Source organism: Siniperca chuatsi, linkage group LG17, assembly GCF_020085105.1.
Source record: "Siniperca chuatsi isolate FFG_IHB_CAS linkage group LG17, ASM2008510v1, whole genome shotgun sequence".
Lineage (NCBI taxonomy): Eukaryota > Metazoa > Chordata > Actinopteri > Centrarchiformes > Sinipercidae > Siniperca > Siniperca chuatsi.
Genome location: NC_058058.1, coordinates 28,436,837 through 28,464,466, shown reverse-complemented (window position 1 = coordinate 28,464,466; position 27,630 = coordinate 28,436,837). Strand labels below are relative to the sequence as shown.

Below are 27,630 nucleotides of genomic sequence, written 5' to 3'. Positions count from 1 at the left end.
AGTCAAATTTTCTATCATATATCACATCATAAATGTGTAAGGCAAGATAACTGGACTCAAACTGGGGACATCCCTTCCTTCCTCACCTGCTACTCTAGGCATCGTCTGCATTGCAAATGCCTGGGATGCACAAATGCATGTTTCCCAGAAAATATTTTCCACCACATTTCCACCAGCAAATGAGATTTACATCCACAAAGGGGTGTTTGTCACTTAGAATATATCCCTTATACCAGAGTATCTATCAAGGGCCAGTATGATTTGGGCAGAGCATAACAAGCCTTCCTCTTGTGTCCTGTGGCAGCAGCATCATGTCGGTGAACCCTCCAAGCAGCAATGACGCCTGCCTCAGCATCGTCCACAGCCTTATGTGCCACCGGCAGGGCGGAGAGAATGAGGGCTTCGCCAAACGTGCCATCGAGAGTCTGGTGAAGAAGCTGAAGGAGAAGAAGGACGAGCTGGACTCACTCATCACTGCCATCACCACCAATGGTGTCCATCCCAGCAAGTGTGTCACCATCCAGAGGACGCTGGACGGACGGCTGCAGGTCATTCCACCTCCGACATGCAGGGTTACTTTAAACATACAAACACGTATAGTAAATTTGTATCAGTCCGCTCAGCTTTCACTGCTACACTACTTGCACTACTTAAATGTCTACTTTCCACCCTCTGTGCATGATACCGTACATTTGCATAAAGATGTCTCTTGAATATTTTATGACAGTTACTTTCCCCTTCATATTTTATAGTTAAGAATTAGGAATTTATACAGTTTTAGGAATTTTACATTTTGATTTGTATTGTTGTGGTCACTATTCAATTTCAAATTTAATTAAGTATTCAAAATCAATTCACAATTCATTGAAACAGCTATAGTTTTGTCTGTGCAGGTGTCTTTTTTGCAAGAATTTAGGCTGACCTTAATACCATTTTGCAGGGTTCATATATTCAGAATATTTGAACATTCATTCTCATATACATAAAACCCCATTGATATTACCTAATAATGCAAGGCATGTTTGTTTTATTTCATAATATATCCAGCAGGTGGCAACATTCTATCAATCATATACAGTATGTAGGCATACAAGGTGATTTTCAGATACAGCTAACAAAAACTTTCAGCCAAAACGCAACCCAAAGCCTGAAGCCATTGTATAACATCTCATTTTCTCCCTCTCCCTGCACTGTGGGCATTGATCATATTTTAGGTGCATTCACACCAGGTTTGGTGTGGTTTAAACAACCTCTGGTGCATTTGCTCGTTTGGTTGGGTCTGTTTAGCCTGGTCAAAGCTGTCAATCAAAGTGTGGTGCGGATGAAACACCTTGACCGAGAACACCTGAAAAGGAGGGTCTCGATCTGCTTCCAAGCACATTCATACTAGATATGTGATTTTAGTACCAATTCAAAAGCTGAACCATTATTGAATCCATCAGTGGAACATGAACTGTCAAGACAGTTATCTCCCAATCTGTATGAGTAACAAGATCATAACAGTGGTAACACATATGCACATCAGGAGTGCTGTGATTTTCCCTGCTATATCAGAAAGTGAAAGAGTTCAGAAAAGTTACAATTTTGTCCACAGAATATTTTCCCAGAAGTCTTGATGATCCTCAAAACTTTTGGGAAAATACTGTGGAGTATTTGAGAAAATACTCAAAACTTTTGGAAGGTGTGTGACCCATTACATCTGGCGAAAAGTAACACTGCATTTCAGAAACAGAACATCATACCAACAGTAAAATATGGAGGTGGTAGTGTGATGGTCTGGGGCTGTTTTGCTGCTTCAGGACATGGAAGACTTGCTGTGATAAATGGAACCATGAATTCTGCTGTCTACCAAAAACTCCTGAAGGAGAATGTCCGGCCTTCTGTTCGTGACCTCAAGCTGAAGCGAACTTGGGTTCTGCAGCAGGATAATGATCCAAAACACACCAGCAAGTCCACCTCTGAATGGCTGAAGAAGAACAAAATGAAGACTTTGGAGTGGCCTAGTCAAAGTCCTGACCTGAATCATATTGAGATGCTGTGGCATGACCTTAAAAAAGCAGTTCATGCTCGAAAACCCTCCAATGTGGCTGAATTACAACAATTCTGCAAAGATGAGTGGGCCAAAATTCCTCCACAGCGCTGTAAAACACTCTTTGCAAGTTATCGCAAACACTTGATTGCAGTTGTTGCTGCTAAGGGTGGAGCAACCAGTTATTAGGTTTAGGGGGCAATCACTTTTTCACACAGGGCCATGTAGGTTTGGATTTTGTTTTCCCTTAATAATAACAACCTTCATTTAAAAACTGCATTTTGTGTTTACTTGTGTTATCCTTGACTAATATTTAAATTTGTTTGATGATCTGAAACATTTAAGTGTGACAAACATGCAAAAAAATATGAAATCAGGAAGGGGGCAAACACCACTGTATGTAGCATATTTTAATGTTTATGTCATTTGACCTGAATTGCACGCCTTTCGCCTTTTAGTTTCATCTTGGTCATATGTGTGCTGTTATCACACTGGGGCAATGTCACTGAGTTGTACTAATTCAAATTTGCTGCCTGACATGTCAGTTGGACCAAAAGTCACTGACAGTATGTAACAGTTTGTGTAACAAAGGAATGACGGAGTGTAACTGAGTGCTGAGGACACAAATGAAGCTAGGATGTGGTGGCTTAAAAAGTGTGACAGTCATAGATTCAGGGAGCGTGACAGAGGGTATAGGAGCTGTTGTAACGACGCTGTGCTTTCTCCTCAGGTGGCAGGGAGGAAAGGTTTTCCTCATGTGATTTATGCACGGCTGTGGCGCTGGCCTGACCTCCACAAAAATGAACTCAAGCATGTCAAGTTCTGCCAGTACGCCTTTGACCTGAAGTATGACAATGTGTGTGTCAACCCCTACCATTATGAGAGGGTGGTGTCACCTGGCATCGGTAGGTCAGCTTCATACTTGAACAACTTGGATTCGGACAGGTTTCACAATCTCTGTGCTAAAACTGTCAAATTAGTTTAACAAACTTTATACATCTCATCATGTTGGAGTGAGCATGTTATTGATGCTTCATTTTCTGTATGATGCCTCTAGTCAAGTTTTCATTTCATGTTCTTTGTGTTTTCTCTGGCAGTTGGTCTCAGCCTTCAAAATACAGGTGAGTTCCACTCTACAGCACCACATTATGATTTAAAGGATACTGCAAACTTAGAGTCTGCAAAAAGACATGTTGACCACCCTGTGCAACAGTTTTTATGAAGTCAATAGTTATAATAATTGTAGCTAGTAGGGCTGCGCCTATACTCATAGAATATGGAGTTACGGTACGTAACTAACGTTCTATTTCGTATAGGCTTTGCCTTCTAAGGCTATCGCTAGTGGGATAAGTGTGAAGAAGGATGTGGTCCAAACACAGCACAAACACACACCCACTTCATGAGAAATCAATAACCAGTCCATACCTCGTCAATGATAAATGGTAAATGGACTGTACTTATATAGCGCACAGAGAGCAGTACAATACCTGATATTCACCATGAGGGATGGTGTAAATAATATTATAAAGAATACAGTCTAGAGATGGTGTAGTCCCTCATTCGGATGGGGTCCAGGAGTGTTCTATACAGTCTAGAGAGGAAAAGGTTTCAGTCGTGAGGGAATGTCATCTGGACACTGTTTTCAGAATCAAGACGACATCCAGCAGATTGAAAGAGCAGGGGAGTTGGCTCCCATCCGAAAGTCATTCTCAATTGTGTAATTCACATTATAGACAAAAATTGGATTTTGGGGAACTGGAAATTTAAGCTACTCTGAGTTACATAAGCCCTGCCCTCAGGAAGGAATCTGCAATCTTCACAGTAAAGTTGTGTAACAATCTGAGTTGAGTGGGCAGGTGGGCTATCATTTTGATAATGAAATCCTGCACAATGAGTAATGCGGGGGAGTCAAATATGGGATACTGTGGACAGCTCTGTCGCAGGATCAGCACCTTGACAGTGCTTGTGACACTTTAAAAAGCTCCAACTATTTAAAATACATTTAACTCTATAATGTGCCTAGTGTTCTAAAGTGGTCTGTTAAATCTCATTTTGCGTTTGAAATGATTTGGTATCCTCACTATGAAAGATGTTCAAATTCGCCTGCTCTGTGCTGTAGGGAAGGGGCCCACTCAGGGTTAGCTGCGTGGGGGCCTCATGTGTTCACCTTGCGTTGCTGCTCGTTACATAAATGTGACAGCAAGTTCACTCTTGTGTGAAGAAGTACTCAGTTCACTTTTATATAAAAGTCTCAACTGCAATCTTACTAGGTCGACCTACTAAGTTCATAAAGATTACAGTAGCAAAAGGTTAAATAGTATCATCCTTTATGCACAAAGAAAGTAACATTAAAAAAAAGTTATTGAGGGAATTCTTCTCATGTCAGAAAAAAAACCCTTTATTCCGTACTAAATACTTTACATACAGCATGTAGGGAAATATGAATTAAATGAGAGTCAACTCAACATCCTTCTATGCTTGTGTATTGTCAGATATTATAAAATAGGCAGCAGAATTGATGAGAATTTCTTAAAGGATTCACTGTGAAAAGAGGGGGGAAGAGTTCCTTACTCTCTCCATGGTCATTAATTAAGACTTCAATGGCAAAATAAGTTTTAAAATCCATCAGTGATGCAGTCTGTCTGAACAGAACACATTATTTTCCAACTCAGCACTGTTCTCCAGCAGGGGCAGCACCCCCCCTGTGGACCAGGCGACAAATAGCACCAAACATTGTGGCTTTCTGTAATGGTCCTGTCATGTCTGAATAAAGTCATTAGAAACATTTATGTAACAGACACCTATGTCTTTATGACAGGATGCCATCACTGTAACTGATAGATGAAGCAGTAATACATATTACATGTTTGAAAGGGACTGAGCTCAGCAGGAAACTGGAATAGACCACTTCCCTTTATGTGCTGCCAATACTTTCTCTGTCTGACAATAACAGGGTCAAGCCAAGTCAAGTCAATTTTATTTATATAGCCCTATATCACAAATCACAATTTGATGGGCTTTACAATCTGTACAGCATACCACACCCTCTGTCCTTAGAACCTTGATTCGAATGAGAAAAAACTCCCCAAAAACAACCTGTTTCAGGGAAACAGGTAAAATGTTAGAAACCTCAGGAAGAGCAGCAGAGGAGGGATCCCTCTCCCAGGATAGACAGACACGAAATAGATGTTGTGTGTACAGAATAGATTCACAACAGAAAGTCATAGTATTTAAATGGTAAATGGACTGTACTTGTATAGCGCCACTCAAAGCGCTTCACACACTACGTATTTGACTTCGACAACTGATTGTTGTTGACTGTTGATCTTTACCTTTAATACAGTTGATGTGGGCCGTCGTCTGGAGGAAAAACATATGGACACTGTTTTTTTTAGTTTTCAAGCCAACAAGCTATTGCTTCCAGGTGCTTTGTCAATTGGTCTGTAACTGCAATAGCTGTTTTTCCATAAGCATATATGACTGTATCATCCACATACATCTGGAGACCAGCCCCAGGACATGATGCAGGAAGGTCGTTTATGTATAGACTAAAGAGTATCGGGCCTAGCACCGATCCCTCTGAGATTCCTGTTTCACTCTTTAAAAAAGAGGATTTTTTGTTGTTAATGATGACACACTGTTCACGGTTCAGAAGATATGATTCAAACCATGACAGTGTTTTTTCAGAGAAACTGTACTTGGAAAGTCTGGAGATAAGAACGCTATGATTTACGGTATCGAATGCTTTTTTAAGGTCCAGGAAACACTGCCCCCACCAAGTTCCCTTTGTCTATGTATGATTTGATTTTTTCCAAAAGATAGCAGTTTGCACTCTCTGTGGGAAATTGCCTTCTGAACCCAGTTAAATAGTTTTGACAGGATAGGTTCTGCCTACTTCCCTATACAAACAAATGTTTCTAATAATCAGAAATACATACATGTGGTACCGTGAAGTCTCTATTGATATTTTATGAATGTCCACCAATGATATTCAGGGGCTGGCTGTTTGTATTCAAATGCTCTGATGACTTGACTTAGTATGGTTATGTCCCACATTAATATCACTGTCAAGGAGTCTTGCCTTCAGGTACAATACACTGTAGTGATTCTTCCACCTGACCTAACCTTCTTCTGACTCCTGCAGCAGCAGCAGGCGGGCTGATCAAAGAGGAATACATCCATGACTGTATACAGATGGACCTCCCACCTGGCATGCCTCTGTCTGACCACCAAGTGGCCCTGAAGCTGCCTCCTCCGGATCACTATGGCCAGCCCTTGCCTCCTTCACAGCTGTCTTCTGAGCCCCATGGACCCCCACCTGTCACCAGATACACAAACCTGCCTGTCTCACCCAAAGGTCAGCTGTTCATTATCTGATGTCTGTATTCATTATTGAATTGTTAACTAACTCATTATCAGATGTGACCAATGTACATTATTTTGGGCAGGTAGCAGATAAATAACTTGTGTGGGCTGGGAGAAGCTGCTCACGCTTTTATATTGAAGGGTTTATGAAAGCCTTTGTGACTCATACACTGACAAAACAAAATAATAAGCAGAAAGCAGCTGACAGCTGTAGCTACTTTATTTGAATTTGGGCTCTCAAACACAAGTCAGATAGTCAGGCCGATGTGTTCCTCTGCTCTCCTTCCAGTGTCCAGCTCTGGCTCCATGCTACCACTGCAGGGCGGTCACAGTGACGGCCGTCTCCAAAGTGCATCTCCACAGGCTCAAGTCATGACCCCGGCACCACGACCTCCGACCCCAACCCAACCCCCTCAGCAACAGGCTGGCCAGCAACCCTCACAGCCCCCCCACCCACAACAACCCTCCCTACCTCCTTCTCACTCGCATGGACAGAACGGATACAGCAGCAATAAACACTCTCAGAGCCAGGCTGCCTTCCACAGTGAGTTCACACATACACTGCATGCATGCATGTGTATGGTACTCACATATGTACATGGGTATTGTTCAATATCAGTATTTTGTTTTGCTTTCCAGGGGATGGGAACAATTGTCTAATAATGCATAATAATTCATAATTAAAAGCATAGATATGAACACAAATAACAGGATAATCTTCAAACAAGCAACATTTATTGCAGAGCTGCAGTGCTGGACTGCATTCAATTGTACAGGTGTTTCTATTTTTCTAGATTCTAGAAGTTATTCTTTCTCATGCACAAGGAAGATAAATTAATGATATAAACCTTTTTAGTAACTAAATAGTGTAAATGTGTCAAGTTGTAAGAGAGACAAACATATTTAAAGATGATATGGAGTTATTCCCACAGGATGTTCTTTTCTTCCAGCAGCAACATCCAAGAGCTCATAGGTTAATTCAATTTATCTGGAGGCATCTGCATCTTATAGGCAGTGTTAAGGTGTGAAAAAGGATCAGCAACATAAATTACAGTGTAATAAATGTAACATTATAGAAAGTTATTAACTAAACTGAATATATATACCATGTAAAATTTGTCACACCTCACCACACAAGTTTTGAATATGAAATCATTTTCCCTTCATCTGTATTTTTTTTAAATCACTTTTAAATCACATTAAAGTAAGAAGACTTTTTTTGTTTATTTTTTATTAAGTAAATATTATCATCATAAAGTATATACAGATGGGTGACAAATTACAGGAGAAAGCAACATGAAGTGTGGAGTGTGGAGTCCAGCCTCCACGAGCCTCCAAAACAGCTTCAGGGCTGCTGGCCAAGTTTGTGGAGCTCTGCTGGAGGGATGAACACCTCCTCCACAAGATGTTCATTCAGTTATATATACAGCCTTTATTTAATCAGACCGTCCCATTGAGATCAGACAGACCTGAGTACAGCAGGTAGAGAGACACACAAACTAAAGGACATACAGCATCAGAGACAGTCGCAGATGTCACTACACAGATCTGAAGATGAAACTTTATATTATATCATCTGGTCTGATGGAGATGGTGGTGGAGAGCGTTGTCTTACACATTGGTCCAAAACCTTCCATCGGTGTGAAATATATTTAGGGATTTAGGGAAGGAACATTGTAAATTGTTGCACTGTACTTTGATGAACACTGCACATGGTCACACTGATCATTCTTTACTTCCCTGTAATTCAGCAGTTTGGACAGGCAGCAGCACAGCCTCCTACACTCCTATAGGACCCCAGCAGAACGGGCGTGGTCACCAACAACCTACCCTCCATCATTCAAACCACCACTGTAAGATATGCTTCAAAAGCGGTGTCTCTTCTACACAAAGGAAACCACATGAGATTCTCAGACTACAAACAACAGTGTTCACACTACTCCTCCTAGTGTTTTTTATGTTGAAGATCTTATGTGATGTTTTTCATTTTTAGAAAATTGACCTCACTATGTTATTATCAAATAACTTTGATCATGTATACAGTATAATGGCTGTAGAAATGTGTGCTTGCTGTGGTATAAATAGGTACGTTCTATGAGTTGCTCTCAATGAGTTGACTATATTTGTCCCAGGGAATGATTTGGCGAGAAATATGCCAGATTAATTTAGAGCACAAAGCTCTGATCACTTGTTTGTGTAGAAACAAATACCAGTACACAAAGTCCAAGTATAGTACTTGTTGCTCAAGGTAAAGTTAGTATAGTTCTGGAATAATCAGGCAGGTCACGCCATTCATCAATGTACTGTATTGTCAAGAATTGTTTCATTCTACTATATTGTTATTGTCTAGCAGGTTACTTGTCTCAATATCAGTAACCTGTTGGTCAAATGAGTGACAATAACACTGCCCGCACTGGGAGTGGCTGATGCTTTTGGTTGGTTAGCTGCAGTTTAAAGCCACAATGTCTAGGATTTAAACATTTCCACAGTTGGTGCCCCCCACTGGTAGTATCAAAATCGAATTACCAGCAGTGTTTTCAGATTAAATCACTGACTGCTGATGAAGTGTCTGAGTTTAAGGGGTTTTGTATAAGTTTACACTGATTAAAGACAAAAACACATTTGGGGCTATTATTGTAGCAGAACTGTTTACAAATGAGTGAAGAGTTGTGTAACTGTATATACACTGGGTATGGAAAGTATTCAGACCCCTTTAAACTTTTCACTCTGTTTCATTGCAGCCATTTGCTAAAATCAAAAAAGTTCATTTTATTTCTCATTAATGTACACTCAGCACCCCATCTTGACAGAAAAAAACAGAAATGTAGACATTTGTGCAAATTTATTAAAAAAGAAAAACTGAAATATCACATGGTCATAAGTATTCAGACCCTTTGCTCAGTATTGAGTAGAAGCACCCTTTTGAGCTAGTACAGCCATGAGTCTTCTTGGGAATGATGCAGCAAGTTTTTCCACACCTGGATTTGGGGATCCTCTGCCATTCTTCCTTGCAGATCCTTTCCAGTTCCGTCAGGTTGGATGGTGAACGTTGGTGGACATCCATTTTCAGGTCTCTCCAGAGATGCTCAATTGGGTTTAGGTCAGGGCTCTGGCTGGGCCAGTCAAGAATGGTCACAGTTGTTCCGAAGCCACTCCTTTGTTATTTTAGCTCTGTGCTTAGGGTCGTTGTCTGGTTGGAAGGTGAACCTTCGGCCCAATCTGAGGTCCTGAGCACTCTGGAAGAGGTTTTCTTCCAGGATATCTCTGTACTTGGCCACATTCATCTTTCCTTAAATTGCAACCAGTCGTCCTGTCCCTGCAGCTGAAAAACACCCCCAAAGCATGATGCTGCCACCAACATGTTTCACTGTTGGGATTGTATTGGGCAGGTGATGAGCAGTGCCTGGTTTTCTCCACATATACCACTTGGAATTAACGCCAAAAAGTTCAATCTTCGTCTCAGACCAGAGGATCTTATTTCTCATAGTCTGGGAGTCCTTCATGTGTTTTTTGGCAAACTCTATGCAGGCTTTCATATGTCTTGGACTGAGGAGAGGCTTCTGTCGGGCCACTCTGCCATAAAGCCCCAACTGGTGGAGGGCTGCAGTGATAGTTGACTTTCTGGAACTTTCTCCCATCTCCCTACTGCATCTCTGGAGCTCAGCCACAGTGATTTTTGGGTTCTTCTTTACCTCTCTCACCAAGGCATCAGTTACAACTCAGGCGGGCCTCTCTCTTTACATGTGACCTTTGCTACACTCCTGCTGTGACAGAGATCTGTTAATGCGTGTGGAGATTTGTCTGTGTGCTTCAGTGCCTACCATCAGTCGGCGGTAACACCCACCTTGCTGGGCTGGGTAGTGGTTGTGAAAATGCAATCTGCATGGATGTATTATAAGAACTATCATATGTCGTCTTTGGGGGAAAAGCCTACCATTTACCAAGAGAAAATGGAAAGCGCCCTCAAATCAGGATTTTCTAAACAAATTGAAAATTTGTCATTTGACGCCGCTCCCCGCCCACATTCCCTACTCGGTCCCCCCTGTCCCGGGCCTCAGAACACCCTCCTGTCACGGCCTGTGACTTGCCACAGCACCTGCTGCTGTTTATGGCTGTCGGAGCAGAGAAATTCAGGCTTGGCCCGAGGAATGAGACTGTCTTCCTATACTTTCCCAATAACAATTAATAAAAACTGGAGACACTCCAAAGAAGTCACGAGAGAAGATCAGAGTTAAATGCAAATGAGTTTATTCTTTCACAAGAGATAAAACCTGAGTCTTGGTACAGGTAGCGAACTAACTACCAAGCTCTGCACATTGGCAGTTTACCTTGGGGTCATTAGGGTGACTTTAAAGGGGCACCTTTGTGCCGGGGTTGGTTTTACTTTCTCTTGATCACTTTGATGTATACCCACTCTCCTAGACACACCCTCTGCAGATGGTGTGGAATGGCACCTTTCACCTGCTGGAATATAACTTTATGTGTTTGAGTTAAATGCTGCACATAACTCATTAGTTCTCTTTCTGCTCAAGCGGAGGTCTTTCATATGGGCCTCTAAGATATGGCACAGGCATTGGTTTCCCTATGCACATTTCATGCAGTGTTAGGTGTGTTAGTCTGTTAGTCTGTGATCTCATTGACATCAGTGCCAGAGGTACAGCCTCAATCCAATTTAGCTTTAGCTTTTGCTTTCAGGGTACCATTAGCTTGTTCAGTTGTTCCCTAGTATTGAGGAAGATACATACACCCACACTTTTGCTTAATCTCTTGCATCTCCTTAACCCATCTGCTAAATCTATCAACCACAACAAGAATGTATCTTCCCTATTCACTGGATCACGTCGATATACAGTAATCGATCAATAGGTGCCAAACAGGCCGTCCGGCGCGGGATGCGTGCAATAGGAGTTGAAAAAACCTCATGTTATACTGTGCACACACTACATTGTAATGTCCTGTCAACTCTAGCTGCCAAACATGGTGACCACCAGACTGCTTGGAGATGCTTGAGGATCTCCCCCCTTGCGCAATGGTCGGAACCATGCATATTCCTAATAGCAAACTGCATCAATGAAAGAGGCAACACAAAGTGACTATGACAACTTCTCCACAATACTTTTTGTGGACCATCTTGTGTGATCTTAATAGCCCCCGTTTTCACCCATACCGACTTCTCATAAGGATCAGCTCTGTCCTGCGCTTGTATGAGAGAAGACAATGTTGTGAAAGGTTCACAGTCCTCTGCTACCAACAGAGGGCCCATACTATTGCCTACTGCTGCTCATCTGCTAAATTATTCCCTTTGGCTATTCAATTGTCTGTTTTTTGATGTGCTGGAAACTTGATAACCAACCGCTGATGGGAGGTGTATTGCATCTAACAGTGCTGCTTGTCTGTGCGTAGCTGGCCTTAGGAAGCCTCTCTGCTTCCAAATATTTCCATAAACGTGGCACACCCCGTAAGGGAACGCTGAGTATGTATATACATTAAACTTCTGAAACCCACGGGGGCCTATACTGTCCCAAATATCATGTTGTCTTTAGAGCTTCATTATTGCTCAACAGTTTGAGCTAGAGACATGCCATTTTTTTCCTGTTGAACTACAGAAATTAAGCTAAGCCCCTGTTTGTGCATGTGAGTAATTTAATTCATTTCAGTTCAATTTTATTTATAGAGCACCAATTCATAACAGAAGTTTTCTCATTGCACTTTTCCTATAGAGCACGTCTAGACCGTACTCTGAGAGGGAGGCACAATGCAAATACCATCTAGAACCAAGAAGGAACGGTGTCTCCATTCCTTATGTATCTGGACTGTCTGAAAAACTACAAAGGATCTTTAGACAGCACGATGTTCCTGTTTTCTTTAAACCAGGCAACACTTTAAGACAGAAACTCGTTCATCCTAAGGACAAGATGCCCACACAAAAACAGAGCAATGTAGTTTACTCAGTTCAATGCAGTGAGGAAAACTGCAAAGAACAGTACATAGGTGAGACTAAACAGCCACTTCACAAAAGACTTTATCAGCACAGACGACACACTAACTCAGGAATGCAGAGCGCCGTGCATTTGCATCTAAAAGCTACAAACCACACATTTGAAGACAGTGAGGTGAAGATTCTAAGTAGAGAGAAGAGTTGGTTTGAAAGGGGTGTCAAAGAAGCCATTTTTGTGAAAAAAGAAAACCCCTCTTTGAGCAGAAATGGTGGTCTGAGATTCAATCTGCCCAAAGTTTACCACAGTGTATTAGCACCGTGGTCACGCCAATCACATGCTAATCAGGTACTTAACAGTGATGAGGGGGGTGCAGCCAGAAAACAATAGGCCTGATTACTGATTACTGGGCCATCATGGAAACAATTAGGTCAGTTTCAGGTGAAACTAGGCAGAGTAATCAACAGATACTCAGGTAGACTCCTTCCTTGGGGGCAGGGCTTAAAAAACACAGAGTATCTTAAATTTCTGAGTTCCCGGTCCATTTTTCACAATTGAGAATGACTTCTGGATGGGAGCCGAAACGTCTTGATTCTGAAAACAGTGTCCAGATAACTACGACTGAAACCTTTTCTATGATAGAACACTCCTGGAACGAATGAGGGACTACACCGTAATACCACCTAGATTTTTTTTTTTTTAAATAGTAGAATAGTAATTGTAGTGTTAATATTAATAAATTAGTAATAATAGGAATGACAGCTATAGGAAAAATAATGTCATTATTAGTAACAGAGCCAATAACAACAACTGTAGTAGCAGTTGTCGAGCAGGAACACGGGGGCAGCAGGTGGCCCACAACCACAGATCCAGTCTCTGCAGCTCCGGAGGCAGAAATACCTGCTGAAAGCAACAGAAGGAGAGAAACGAAAAGCATAAAATTACAGGAGAGAGAAAATGTTGAGTTAGTAACATACAGTAATAGGATACAAATGCATACAGATGGAGAGGGAGAGAAGGAGAGAGGAAAGAGGTGCATCACGGGAAGTCTCCCGGCAGTCTAGGCCTATAGGAGCATAACTATGGGAGGGTTCAGGGCTCACCCAAGCCAGCCCTAACTATAATCTTTATCAAAGAGGAAAGTCTTAAGCTCGGGAGGCAGACACCATCTCCACTTTTAAAAGTGGAGATGGTGTCTGCCTCCCGAACCCAAACTGGGATCTGGGAGAGGAGCTTGATATCTGAAGGCTCTGGCTCCCATTCTACTTTTGGAGACTCTAGGAACCACAAGTAACCCTGCATTCTGGGAGCGCAGTGTTCTAGTCGGCTAATACGGTATTATGAGATCTTTAAGATACGATGGTGCCAGACCATTAAGAGCTTTGTAGGTTACTTCCACTAGTAAAACTAATATGAAAAGTTATAAATGTGGATAATCTCACCCTCTGCCCAGCGCTAAGCAAAGAGGAAAAGTTTGTACAGAAACAAAGAGATACAGACAGATACAAAGATACAGACATGGCAAAAAAAGACATTTAGTGCAGCTGATGTATTGGAGCATATTTTTCAAGGAGACGTCGAAGAAAGTGACAATGATGACTCTGCGCTGTTTTCAATAAAATAAGCAAAAATTAAAGTTCCGTTTTTTGTTTTATGGGCTGCTATCCCCTGAATAGAAGTGATATAGTATATGAGTGATATATATCATTATCTGAGGTTGTGCTGACTCAGGGAATGTTGAAACTTGATAATACTGTAAAAATGACAATTTTATAAGGCAAAACACAAAGATATGCAAAAACGGAAAGGTCTTAATGTGGGTCTCAGTGGACACTTTCCCCGTGCTAGTTTACATGCGGCTGTTAAAGCTTTGATTTCTGCAAGCTGTGCAGAACATGGTTGAGCAAATTTGGTTGCCTGTATTTCTGCGTAGGTGTTATCTTCATTTATTTGCATAATCTGCATGGTTGCAGCATCTCTAAAGCAGGATCCGTCTGCAAACAGCATGAGATCTGCCGTGATTGGCTGATTATGCATGTCCTCACTTGCTCGCATAAAGTTGTTTGTTTCCTGAACATGTCATATAAATAAAATTGAATTGAAATTGAATTGAATGTGGAACTCCATCTACAGGCAGCACCATCCGGGTTGCCGGATTCACTCTGCTACAACGTTGGATAGAAAGTTCAGGTGCTGAAAGGATAACCTCATAACCTGTCTTTCTAGCTTGGGTTAGATCAAGGGCTTGTGAGCAAGGCATATAATTGATGGGACATATACAAAATTACTGGATGCCCCATAGTCAGTGAAGAAGCTTTTTGAAAAGCAAAACCAGCAAATAGGTGTGAGTCTGGTACACTAAGGAAAGCTGAACATAAGTTAATCACTGTGTACCATCGTGTGTCGGGTGGAATATTGGAGAGCAAAGTGTGTGGGTCTGGCACAACGGCCATCTCAGTATCTACGATGCCCTTAGATCATGCACCAGTCAATAATCATTAGAGTGTGGCTTCTTAATTGGAAAGATAAGGGTGTTGCAGGGGCTCTTTGTTTTTATCAGGACCCCTGCCTTTATCAGGCCCTCTGTTGTGGGTCTAATTCCTTCCAGAGTGTGCTGCTTTAGTGGGTATTGCTTTTGGTATGGTAACCTAGCTCCTGGTTTTAGCTTAATGCATACGGGTTGTGCTGATTTAACTTGTCCTACATCTGTCTTATATTTTGACCACACCTGTTGCGAGCAATCTTGATTTTGGCATCTATTGAAGCCAGTTTACTGAAGGTTGAACTTGGTTAGTAGTTTCCTGTTGTGTCTGTACTGGCATCATTCCTGCCAGTAAGTTTTCAGGAAAGCCTATGTAGATGCCATCTTGTGTGCACATAATATTGGCCTTTAGGGGGCACAAAATCTCTTTTCCTAGTACATGTATGGTGCTTTCTGAATAAGTCAAAGGTGCGACAATAGTTTTTCCTGCAATTAGCATTGGGACCGGCTGTATTAGGGGTATCACTTGTATTTTCCCAGAGAAGCCTATAGCCTGTATAGCCTATATAGACTGATAAACTGGGGAGGGGGAGTTCTGATGCACGAATATGAGGCTCCTCTATCAACCATAAAAGAATATTCTTGATGTTGTATTATCACTGCTATGGTGGGCCCATCTTGTGGGCGTGATGAGACAGCTGGTGTAGTCAATCCCCCCTGAGACTCCTCTGGGCTCCCCTATTGCCATGGATTTGTTTGGCAATCTCTCTGGTGGGGTTGGGTTGAAGCCTGAAGCATCACTGTTGGTTATGTCTAGGCTTGATCTGCTACCACCGGTGGTGTCCTGGATGGTCACAACCCCAACATACTTTTCCCAGCTTGAGCTTGGTTAAGTTGTGGGTTAGACTGAGAGTTACTGTACATGTTGACCTCTCCATCCTCCACAGTGAGGCGGACCACCTCTTTGTCCTCTAGGGCGATAATTACCACCTACACCACCAGACAGATTAACATGGACATGGATTAGTGCCAGCGATGCAGTGGCTGAGTTAACAGGTGCTGTCTGTTCTGGTCCTCGTGGGGCCTATGTCAGGGCCGGCGCCTGGGGTTGGGCTGAAGTCTGAAGCGTCACTGTTGGTTGCGTCTGGGCTTGATCTGCTACCACCACCTGAGTCTTAGCCTTGTCCTTCTTTTGTTTGGTTAGCTCATTCAGCTGCAGTTGGGTCAGTTTGTTGGCTAGATGTTTGTTTGCTTCTTCCTCGTCTGTTTCTCTTTTCTCCAGTTCTCCACATGGTGCTCTATATGTTCAGAGAACAGAGGTCATTCCAATGTTGTCCAGACGTTGTCAGGTTTCTTTTCAGCACTGTAGCCAGGCTGACAGAGGGTCGTTTCTCTATTTAACCATGTATTCCTATAGCCCTCAGTAGTAACAACTTCATGAGTTTCTTTAATAATAAAATTTTAACTATTAGAGAAAAAATTCATCATGTCCTGCCTTCAACCAGTACCGATTTATCTTCAAACACAGGAACCTTAGAAACAGCTGTAAAACCTGATCTATCGACCTTCTTCGACTAACTTTGATGATTAATTCATCTAAGCCATCAACCTTTCTCTTAGACCCCATTCCAACTAGGCTGCTTAAAGACGTTTTACCCTTAGTTAGCACTTCAGACAATGGGCTTGTCTCTGTACTTGTCTTGTTAGAGCTTAGTGCTGCATTCAACACCATTGACCATCACATCCTATTACAGAGAATGGAACATGTAATTGGCATTACAGGAACTGCACTAAGCTGTTTTAAATCCTATCTATCATATCGATCTCAGTTTGTACATGTTAACGGTGAGTCCTCCGTGCACGCCGAAGTTAGTCACGGAGTTACACAAGGTTCTGTGCTTTGACTGATTCTATTCACCTTATATATGCTTCCTTTAGGCAATATTATTAGGAAACACTCCATAAACTTTCATTGTTATGCGGATGATACCCAATATCTATCGGTCAAGCCAGATAAAACTAACCAGTTGGCTAAACTTCAAGTATCTCTTAAGGACATAAAAACCTGGATGACCTGCAATTTTCAGATGTTAAACTCTGACAAAACTGAAGTTATTGTACTTGGCCCCAAACACCTCCGAGACACATTATTTAAAGACATAGTTGCTTTAGATGGCATTGCCCTGGACACCAGCTCCACCGTAAGGAACCTCGGCGTTATCTTTGATCAGGATTTGTCCTTTAACTCCTACATGAAACAAACTTCAAGGACTGCCTTCTTTCACCTACGTAACATTGCAAAAATCAGGCACATCCTGTCTCAAAATGATGCCGAAAAACTAGTGCATGCATTTGTTACTTGTTACTGCTTGGACTATTGCAATTCCTTATTATCAGGCTGCCGAAATAAGACTCTCCAGTTGATCCAGAATGCTGCGGCACGTGTATTGACAAGAACTAGGAAAAGAGATCATATATCTCCAATATTAGCTTCTCTGACCTGGCTCTGTGGTAGTTTAGGTGTTGTCACTTCCTGTTTTATTTTGTAGTGTCTTCCTTCCCTGGTGTATCTTGTGGTTTTTACTTCCTGTCTTTGTTTTCCCTCTAGTTTTGATTGTTGGTCCTTCCTTGATTGTTTGCACCTGTGTCTCGTTGTCTCACCTCCCCTAGGGTATTTAGTCTGGGTCTCTTCTTTGTTCAGTGTTGGATCATCATTGTATACATGGTGTTGGTCCTGCTGAGTGATTCCATGAGTTTTGTTCTTGTCTTGTTAGTGTTCCGGACCTTTGTGGTGCTCCTTTTGTTGTACCTGGTTCCTGTGCCCAGTTCCCCAGCATTCTCACCATGAGTTTATATTGGATTCTTTGTTCTCCCTTGGACCTTGGCTGGATCCTGTGTTCCTGCTTGACAATTGCTACTACAATTGTTGTTATTGGCTCTGTTACTAATACTGTCATTATTATTATTATTATTATTATTATTATTTATTAATGATTATACTAATAATAATAATATTACCTCTCTCTCTCACACTCTCAAAAACTTAACACAGCATCGGTGGATGGCCGCCCACCATTGAGTCTGGTTCTGCTCGAGGTTTCTGCCTCTTAAAGGAAGTTTTTCCTTTCCTTGTTAATGATCCAAGTTACTGAACGAGGAAGTGACGATTAACTATTTCATTTTCACAACCACTACACACCCCAGCCAAGTGGGTGCTACTGCCAACTGATGGTATGTAGGCTATATAGCTACTGAGAAATCTCCACACGCATTAGCAGATCTCTGCCACGGCAGAAGTGTAGCAAAGGTCACGTGCAAAAAGGCCCATATGAGTTGTAACTGATGACTTGTCTATATTTCCAGCTGTTGAAGCAAAATACTTTTTCTACGCATTCACAGATTTATGTACGCATTTACAGATTTGTCTACACATTTTTCAATACACTTGCAAATCTGAATACAGATTTGGTGGGGTGTTTTTGTTTTATTTACCAATCTGATTATGCACACAGATTCTGAAATACATATTTGCAGATTCCTGTACACATTCACAAGTTGAGTATGCATCGGAAATAGATAGTTACAAAACTCTCCACTCACATTTGTAAATAGTTCTGCTGCAATAATGGCCCCATAAACACACATTTCTCTCAGATTTCTCTCTTTGGAAGGGCTCACCACACTCCATTCTGTACACTCAACACTGAAACACATTTATACTTAGTCTATGGTGCCCCTTCTTAACTGACAGCTGTTCTTACAGCCTCATTGATAATTACGAGATACAGATGTGATATAAGAGAAAGATCTCATAATAATGAGATTGTTTTCTTATTTCATGTGCTGTGCTGTCTGCTACAGTGTCTTTTTGATACTATTATGAGGAGTTACCAAAGTCTGAACTTTTCAATGGTAATGTGTTGCATCAAGGTGCTAATGCAAAGATAGGTAAAATGCCTTTTATAAATCTCAAAGCCTATGATTTGAAAACATGCATGCTCACTCCCCCACCTCCCCCAAATGTCCACGTCAGGTTCAGCTTGGAAGAGTTGGGTACATCCCTACAAATATTGCTTAGTGTGTTTTTTTTTTTTGTTTTTGTTTTTTTTTTTTTTTTTTTCTGCTTCAGACTAATTTTCTCATACCTCTGCTTTTCAGGGTCTCAGCATCATGGCTCAACCTCTTTCCCTCCTTCTGTGTCCAATCATCCAGGTTAGAGATGTAACAATTGATCTTAACTATATTGTGCATATCAAGACATTTAACTGATAATGCTGCCACTGATTTCCTACAGTATTTTTGGACAGGCATTGAACAATTGCTTACTATTGTTGTAAGAATGAGTAATCTGAGTTCAACAATGTGGTGCTGCACAGGGCTTAGTGAGTATGAACTCTCATGTATCATCATATTTAACCGTCATCAGTATTTACATCCTGGTTGTCTGCGTTGACAGTAAACCGGTGGCTGACAGTTGGTATAGAAAGAATATTTCTAAAATGGGGATGGTAGAGCTTGTGCACTGTAGGTTGTAAAGTTTGATTAATGTGTATTTAAAAATGATGTATCAGACATTTAACTTAAAGGAAATTCTGGTATTTTTGTTTGCAAAGACTCCAGTTTTTAAAATAACAATTTTATAAGGTCTTACAAATGTCTTTCCTAAAACAATGTGACTAGAGCAGAGACACACGTTGATACTCTGTCAGTTGTTGCCTACGCATACAGTAGTGTGTGTGTGTGTGTGCGCGCCTATTGTCTGCTGTGTAGATATGGCATGGATAGATTCATCATTAAGAGTTGAAGGTGACAGTGTGGTTCCAGAACTTCTGTCATTTGATAACATGTTTTCCTTTTTATGTACCTCCAAGCCAATGTTAACAATTGTTTACCATAAACAACAGAGATAGCCTTACTGGGGTAAATGCAGTCAAACACACACTTAAAGGTCTTAACAAAGGAAAGAAGAGTTTAGTTGCAGCCTGTAGTCAACAGTTCATTGATGGTCGAGTTCAAATTCAACCTCCCCTCCACTGTTTGCTGTTACCGTTATCAGATATTTGTGTTCTTTAATAATGATTTGCTCCATTTCTTTCTAAGAATCAGTTTTTAGTGATGTAGGTCTACATATAACTTTCTTTTCTCCACCACAACTTTGCTTGTGGCTGGGATGAATCCCATCTGCGCTGTTTACGCCTGGTCTTGAGAGGTGGAGAACTTTCTCCACAAAACTGACACTCGCAAATCAGTAAATCTAACAGAATACATAATCATCCTGTTAACGTGTCTCCTCCTATTATTTGTATAACGTTCCCTTAAATTCAAATGTAATGAGGAGAGACACACCCTGCAAGCACTCGCCTAAATGACTCCAGTATCTATTTGATAAATGTACTGCATGTGTTTGGGACAGAATGTCACAGCTGCGTTAGCCCGTCACAGTTTCCTCTGTTTTCATTGAAGGACCAGAGTTTTGGTGCTCTATCTCCTACTTTGAAATGGACGTTCAGGTGGGTGAGATGTTCAAGGTGCCCTCCAGCTGCCCTGTAGTGACTGTGGATGGTTATGTTGACCCTTCAGGAGGCGATCGCTTCTGCCTCGGCCAGCTGAGTAATGTCCACCGCACAGATGCCAGTGAAAGAGCCAGGTGTGTGAATGAAGACAAACACTCGTGTGAGATGGCATGACAATGACTACAGACAACACACCTCTCTACTTCAGTACTGCTTAACTGTAAGGATGTTGTGGATCTATGACCCTGTGTCCTGCCTGTAAATACAGGGGACAAGCAAAATAACAAACACTTGTACACTTTAATGCAATTCAATAGAGTAATGCTGCAATGAGTTTTATTTGAGACTGCGTCTGTACAACAGACTTTTAAGGTCTCGGTATGCTTGTCACGAATTAGGTAGAGATGTGTTGATGTGTGTAAAGTGTTGGTAGCTGGTCTGAAAGGCAACTCCTTAAGTACAGTGAAAATCCTCCTCCTGGCTGCATCTCACTGCCTCCCTCATCTCTCTCCAACAACTGTCTTTTGCTCATTGACACAATGAATAACACAAATGTGGATAACTTTGGGCAGTCTCTCCTTAAAGGCATTCATGTAGGTGAGAAGTAACAGTAGCTGAAGAATGAAAAAAGAGCTGAGACAGAAGTTTAAACTGTTACACCTCTGCAGTCCTGGCCAATCAGTCTGTTTCAGAGGACAATCCAACAAGCACTTGTTGAAGCATACCAAGGCCCTTAGGGAAGAGAAAAATCATATTTGGAGGAAGAATAATAGCATTTTCCCAGAGAAAGGGCATAAGAGAAGTTGTAATATGAGAAATATGCCAGGATAAGATCTGTCAGCAGCTGTCAGAACTGAGATGTGGAGGACCTTAACCTACACTGTAGGTTTCACTAACAAGCACTTTATTATAGATTGTAGGAAATTAAACCAATTACATGATGTATTAGTCACATAACCATGCCTTTTTTAAAGCAGTAGCTAGAGTACAGCAGGGATGTGGTTTCCATGCAGCTGAAATCCCTCTGAAATGTCCCTTTGGGACAAACGAACCAATACATCTAACAATGTAATGTATAATATGGATTACCACTTCGTTAGCACTCAGCAACTACAGCTATGGCACAGCTTCTTGTGTAAAGTACAGTAGTAAATAACAATTGATCTTATACAGTAATATGAATCAAATACGCTGTATCATTTGTATCAGCTTTTGAGTAAAGCCAATGAAAGAAAGCCGTTATGCAAAAGTACTGTACATTACATTCATTTGACCACAATGAGCGACTACAGCGTACACGGGGTAACAATCTCCTCCTCTTCCTAACCCACCTGATCAGCTCATCCCTGTCACCCCCCCATCTGAAAAATCCTGTGCTCATCTCGGCCAAAGATCTTCTCTGAAGTGTCTGACGTCAGGGCAGCAGTCACTGCATGTCTTCCACCGCAGGCTGAAAACCACCTCCACACCCTATGCTAGCACTTACTGTGGTCTCATCTCTTTTCAAAAGACAATAGTCCTCTTTTACAATAAGAGGGGAAGCACAACTAATTGTTTGACCTCTGTTTGTCCCGATGTGTGTTCCAGGTTACACATAGGTAAAGGCGTACAGCTGGAGTGTCGTGGTGAGGGTGATGTGTGGATGCGCTGTATGAGCGACCACGCTGTGTTTGTGCAGAGCTACTACCTCGACAGGGAGGCAGGCCGAGCACCAGGTGATGCTGTGCACAAGATCTACCCCGGAGCCTACATCAAGGTCTGAATCCAGATCATACACATAAATCATATTTTCTTACACACATGTATCTATTCTGTTTTTAAACTATTAAATGTCTTGTTTATATAAGAACACCAGTGAGCAGCATTGAGCTTATAGGTGGCATGACACTGGAATTTAACCAAACAAAGGAGTCACACTTCTATTTGAAATGAGCCGTTGTTAGGTAACTGAACTGTGTGAACTGTTGTAAAGTGGTGTTAAAGAATGAATGGTACCATGCTTCTTCAGATTGCCTGTCCAGCTGTGGTACTGTGCTGTAATGTAAGCTGCTTGTGTCTTGGGCAGGTGTTTGACCTGCGGCAGTGCCACAGACAGATGCAGCAGCAGGCAGCGACGGCTCAGGCTGCGGCTGCTGCACAGGCAGCTGCTGTGGCAGGAAATATCCCCGGTCCAGGCAGCGTCGGAGGCATCGCACCTGCAGTTAGTAAGTGTTGAGACTTTGTTCACTGTACATTTTGCATTTCAAATTGGCTTCCACCATGTATTGTTAATGTCAAATGAAGTGTACAGGGGAGCGACATTGCAAACACATACAATTTTAAAAACAGAAAAAAGTACAAAGACAGTAAAGTGCAAGTGCTGAAGCTTCCTGAGCCATGAAGAGAAACTAGTTACTAATAGAAGAAATGTGTAACATAATCAATAGAAAATGATCATTGAATCAGGGAATAAAAATGGGACTACTTTTTTTCTTTTTTGATACTTCATAATTTTCATTTGACATTTCCCTCTTCCCTCCACTTCTACCCCCTAGGGCCCAATATCTACTGGGGATGGACTCACTTTACAGTTTGAGTTTGATTCATTCACAAAAAGACCATTTAATCACAGCGACCTCTTACTGTCCAACTGCCAAATTCCAGATGGGAGAAGCTCTGAGCTGATCAAAATGTTTAAATGCTCATCTGAGTCTCCTTCAGTTGTCACCATGCGCTCACAGCATTTAAGCTTTACAAGCAGCAGCGGGTGATTTGAAGATTTTGGGCTTTTGTTGTGCCGATATCACGTGAATTTATCAGGTGTGAAATGTCCGTACCTGAATGGTGTTCCACATCTAAACATGTTTGACGTGCATTTTTGTAACGGGTGACCAGGTCGACGTTATCACCCTTATTGTTATTGTTGAAATGATCCGCTGTCAGTCGATGAATTCATTAACATCAGTCAGTGACAGCGGGTGTCCGAAGCAACTTTTCTGTGTGATTTGGCGAGGAATGACTGAACGGCACTGTAAAGGAGCAGTGCTCTGATGGCGAGCACCATTTCTGATTTCACCCTCTTGTTCACTGACAGGTCTGTCTGCAGCAGCGGGGATCGGTGTGGACGACCTGAGGCGACTGTGTATCCTGCGGCTCAGCTTCGTGAAGGGCTGGGGGCCTGACTACCCCCGGCAGAGCATCAAACACACGCCCTGCTGGGTGGAGGTTCACCTGCACCGTGCTCTGCAGCTTCTGGATGAGGTGTTGCACACTATGCCTTTGGCAGACCCAGGGCCTGCCAACTGAGGACCAAGACCGTGTTCAAATTCCAATCTGGATTCTATGAATGTGTGAACACAGACACACGTTTGGATATTTTTGCTTCAGGCCAAATATTATAATTATAATAGTATCTAATTGATACACAAAGCAAATCAATCAAAAACACACAAAACATAAATGACCAACAACACATCATGCTTGTAACAATCAATGCACACATCACTCATGCTGTCTCACACACATGCACACACAGTGTAACCAAAACATTTGTAGCCACACAGACATAAGAGTGCTGATGTCTTTGGGATTTGTCTGTTTTACTCTGTACAATCTAAACTCAAACACAAGGGAGTTGGATCTCTGAAGGTTCAGATTTTGAGTTTGTGTTCTGACCAATTTGTCTCTGTCCTGAAGACATTTGTATGCACTGTAGAAATCCAGGGATGTGTTTCAGAAATCCAGTTTCCCTATATGCAATTTGGATTTCTTCTAATTGTAGGAGCGTTCTGCACATTCATTCATGGAATACACACAGATGTGTAAAGATTCTGCATGATGCAGCTGCAGAGGCAGCTGAACACAAGTTATCCAGGAGTCTAGAAAACTCCAGACAGATAACTGCATACCTCTGGAACATGCTGTCAGTAAATTCACACTGAATACAAACTGCGTTACAGTTGTCTTTACATCTTATCAACAGCAGAACTGATGTAGAAGTATGGATTAAGGAAACCAGTGTTATGTCATCTCTGTGCTTGTACTGTGCTCTTCACTGTATGTCTAAACTCAAACTGTTAGCATTGGTAGCTGCTTAGCTCTGTTATTACGCTCAGCTCAAGCTATATTATTTTTGTACCAAAAGACTAAAAAGTCAAAAACATTTAGCTTGAAAGTAGTGTTGTTGTTCTCTGTAATGAAGCAGTGCTACCCTGTATGTAACCAAATGGTTGGTGTAAATCACCAAAGCCAGAATACCTCATAACTACAGTGCAAAGTCACAGTTTAGTTTTCCGCCTAAACCGCACACACTCTTCATCACTGACAGGCTGAAGTCAGTCTGTAAGGGGTACCAAAACTAACAGCAAGTGCTAACAATGAAGCCCTCTGACAGGATCCTGACTACAACACTCTATTTAGTAAGCTTTGTATTTATTTAGGTTTATAATGTATATTGTGTGTTACTGTGGAACAGTAGTTATTCTACAGGTTTACAGCAGAACTTCTAATGGTCAATGGAAAACTCCAGAAACAGACAGAAACCTGAGTGTTGTACTGTCAGACTCCAACCTGTGCATGTGACACCAGTGCCTTTCTGTTCTCTGGTCGGACCACTTAGGGTGTCATCTCTTACAGTTTATTTGAACTCTGGGCTGTTGTCGTCCAGTACCCCCCAGGGGGCCGTGTGGCAGTGACATGTCTCCTCTAACTTTCTCTGTGGTCACTCATTTTAAAAGACAGCAGAGCTCTTGTCATTAATCTGTATTTATGCTGATTGTGTCACATGACTTTGTCATCATAAAATAGGGATTTGGGACCGTTTTCACAAAGTCTTATCTTACATTAGGAGTAAATGGTTGGAAAGATCCCAAGCGAAAAGTTTCTTCTTATAAGAGCTCTTCACAAAGCTGCTGAGAGACATTTCTACTGATTAGTTTAGATTCGATTGAATTAGACTTGATTTAATAAGGGTGGCACTTCATTTTACGATACACTAATATGACATAATAATCTGTACTTTGTATCAAATTAGACTAAAAAAAAGAAATGTTCTTTATTACACAATAAATGAACACAGTTATACCCAGTTAAGATACCATACACCTAACTTATGCTGTAATGACAAACTGCATATAAAGCCATATTGGACCCAAAATATTTACTAAATACTTAGAGTATAATTTGGTATAATTATATCTAATTAGAAACCAGATAGGAGATCATTATTACGTCTTATTAGTGTACCGTAAAATTAAGTTAACGTTTAATATATTTTAACCAAATCTAAATTTAGAGGCATGATATGAAATGTTGATATAGTAATTATCATTTCATTTAGGTTACTGACAAAGATCGATAACTATATACTATAAAATATACAACAAAATGAAATGGGTGCAAAGAACCACGTTGTTTAGTTTTAGCAGGTGGTTCCTCAGCTTTAAATGAACGTCGTGCAGCTGCAGTAGAAATGTCCTTCTGTAGCCATAGCTTCATGCCAGCCAGTCACGGAAGTGCTTTCTCATGGTCAGCACTCAGCCAATCATATGAGTGCTTCTTCATTTCAAAATAAGAGCTCACCAGAATGCAAGATAACTTCATCCAAGATTACATTAGCTGGATGAGAATGAACTGGATCCTTTTGGCCTGGATTAGTGGCCCAGGATGAACATGTCCAAACATCTCTGTGTAGTTAGCATTTGTGCCACCATAACCTCATAGAGCCAGATGTGATTCTGTCACTTTGTGACAACAACAGATGTCTGGAGACAGCTAGTTGAACATGTGGTTGTGGAGGGGAGAAAAATTAATCTCAAGCTTTCCTTCCAATTCTGTTCAGCTCCCCTTCGTCTGCAAAAAGTTGTTTGGTAATCTCAAAAGCATTGTTCCTGCTCACATTAAAGAATAGTAAAGAAAAAGGTTGGACATTTGTGTGTCAGCTCAGCATTGAAAGCGTTAAGAGTTGCTGTACTCATTCCTCCTGCATGGAGTGAAGTTTCAGAATCCACAGTCCTTGTTGTTTGCATTCAAGAAATTTCAAGTCTGAGTGAGTCAATTAAAAGTTAGTCTTGGGGTTTGAACTAAACTCAACAGCCAGTGCACATTAATAGAAATAGAACCTGAAGTGGAGGCGTTGCTCAGTGCTGTTGCGGCTCAGTGCTGTTGCCTCCCAGTTCCAACCTGCCTTGCTGTGTTCTCCCACAGTTCAGACATGCAGGTTCATTGGTGTCTCTAAATTGCCTGTCGGTGGGACTGTGAGCGTGAACGGTTGTCCGTCTTTCTGCGTCAGCCCTGTGATTGACTGGCGACCTGCGACCCTCCAAAGGATAAGCGAGGTTAGCCGGTGGATGGATGAACATGGATGAGTTTTTGCACAGGAGGAGGACTGTGGGTTTTGTCCACATTTCTTACAGCAGTAAGTATTTGTGTTTGGAAGGAATCATTTCACAGCCGGTATGGAAATGAGGAGTGATTACGACGACCCATAACTCTTTCAACATACATATGGCATATGCGTGTTGTATAGACACATACCCCAGACGTTTATATGACTATATATGTGTACAAGCCTTTAGTTTGCCAGTGATTCACACTGAAGGAGGATACACGGCAGAGTTCAAATAAACTGCAATTAAACTGGCTTGTTGTGAACTTGGTCTTAGATGCTATGAGAGGCTGAGTGTACCATCTGCTCTGCTGTGGCACACACTAGACTTGACTAAAAAGGCTACGGTATAATCAGTGTCAAAGGATAAAATTTTTGGGCAAATGGAACTGTGTTATACTGGGAATGTTGTTTGTTGATCTCGATCCGAATGTGAATAAATGGACCAACGCGACGTGCAGTTTGACTCTGTCAGGAAACTGTGTCATCTAATTCAGCTGCTTTACAAAGATCAGCCATTAACAGATGCATATTTGTGATTTGTGCCTTTTGTTGTCAACAGTAGATGCACCAACACTGGATTGTAAGATGGACACAAGTTTGTCTTTCTACACATGAAGATTCATGTTGCACATTGTGATTTGGTTTTCAGCTGTTCAAAATCTTTTGATGGTATTCTGTGGTTCCCTCAGGTATCTGTGTAGCTCATTGAAGATATCACAATGTGTCAAACTGGTTTATAGAGATAGAAAAACTATTAACAAAGCACTCATCATACCTGAGTAGTATTATTTATTGCCTTAGTCTTTTGTGAGTGTAAAATATGAATGAGTACGGTTGGCACCATTTTAATCTTAGCATGGACAACACAAATAGATGTCATGTTTTCCTCTGCCCATATTCAGGGAAGTACAAGTGTTCGAGTAGGCTTTCTCAGACAA

At 41.5% G+C, this 27,630-nt stretch overlaps 1 protein-coding gene across 3 annotated transcripts; it reads left to right on the top strand.

Annotated features, from left to right (window-relative positions):
* The first annotated feature begins 284 nt into the window (after positions 1-284).
* On the top strand, positions 285-24,466 carry LOC122863799 (mothers against decapentaplegic homolog 4-like). 3 transcript variants are annotated; one of them, XM_044170533.1, is made up of 11 exons: positions 285-548; positions 2,760-2,934; positions 3,127-3,150; positions 6,177-6,386; positions 6,684-6,938; positions 8,146-8,247; positions 18,971-19,024; positions 20,255-20,459; positions 21,913-22,081; positions 22,391-22,529; positions 23,399-24,466. In XM_044170533.1, the coding sequence occupies exons 1-11, from the start codon at positions 312-314 to the stop codon at positions 23,608-23,610; spliced, it is 1,782 nt and encodes a 593-aa protein (XP_044026468.1). In that variant the 5' UTR covers positions 285-311; the 3' UTR covers positions 23,611-24,466. The 3 variants fall into 3 exon arrangements, with proteins under 3 accessions (XP_044026468.1, XP_044026469.1, XP_044026467.1); XM_044170534.1 differs by having other exon boundaries at positions 6,174-6,386; positions 20,276-20,459; XM_044170532.1 differs by having other exon boundaries at positions 6,174-6,386.
* Positions 24,467-27,630: the final 3,164 nt, after the last annotated feature.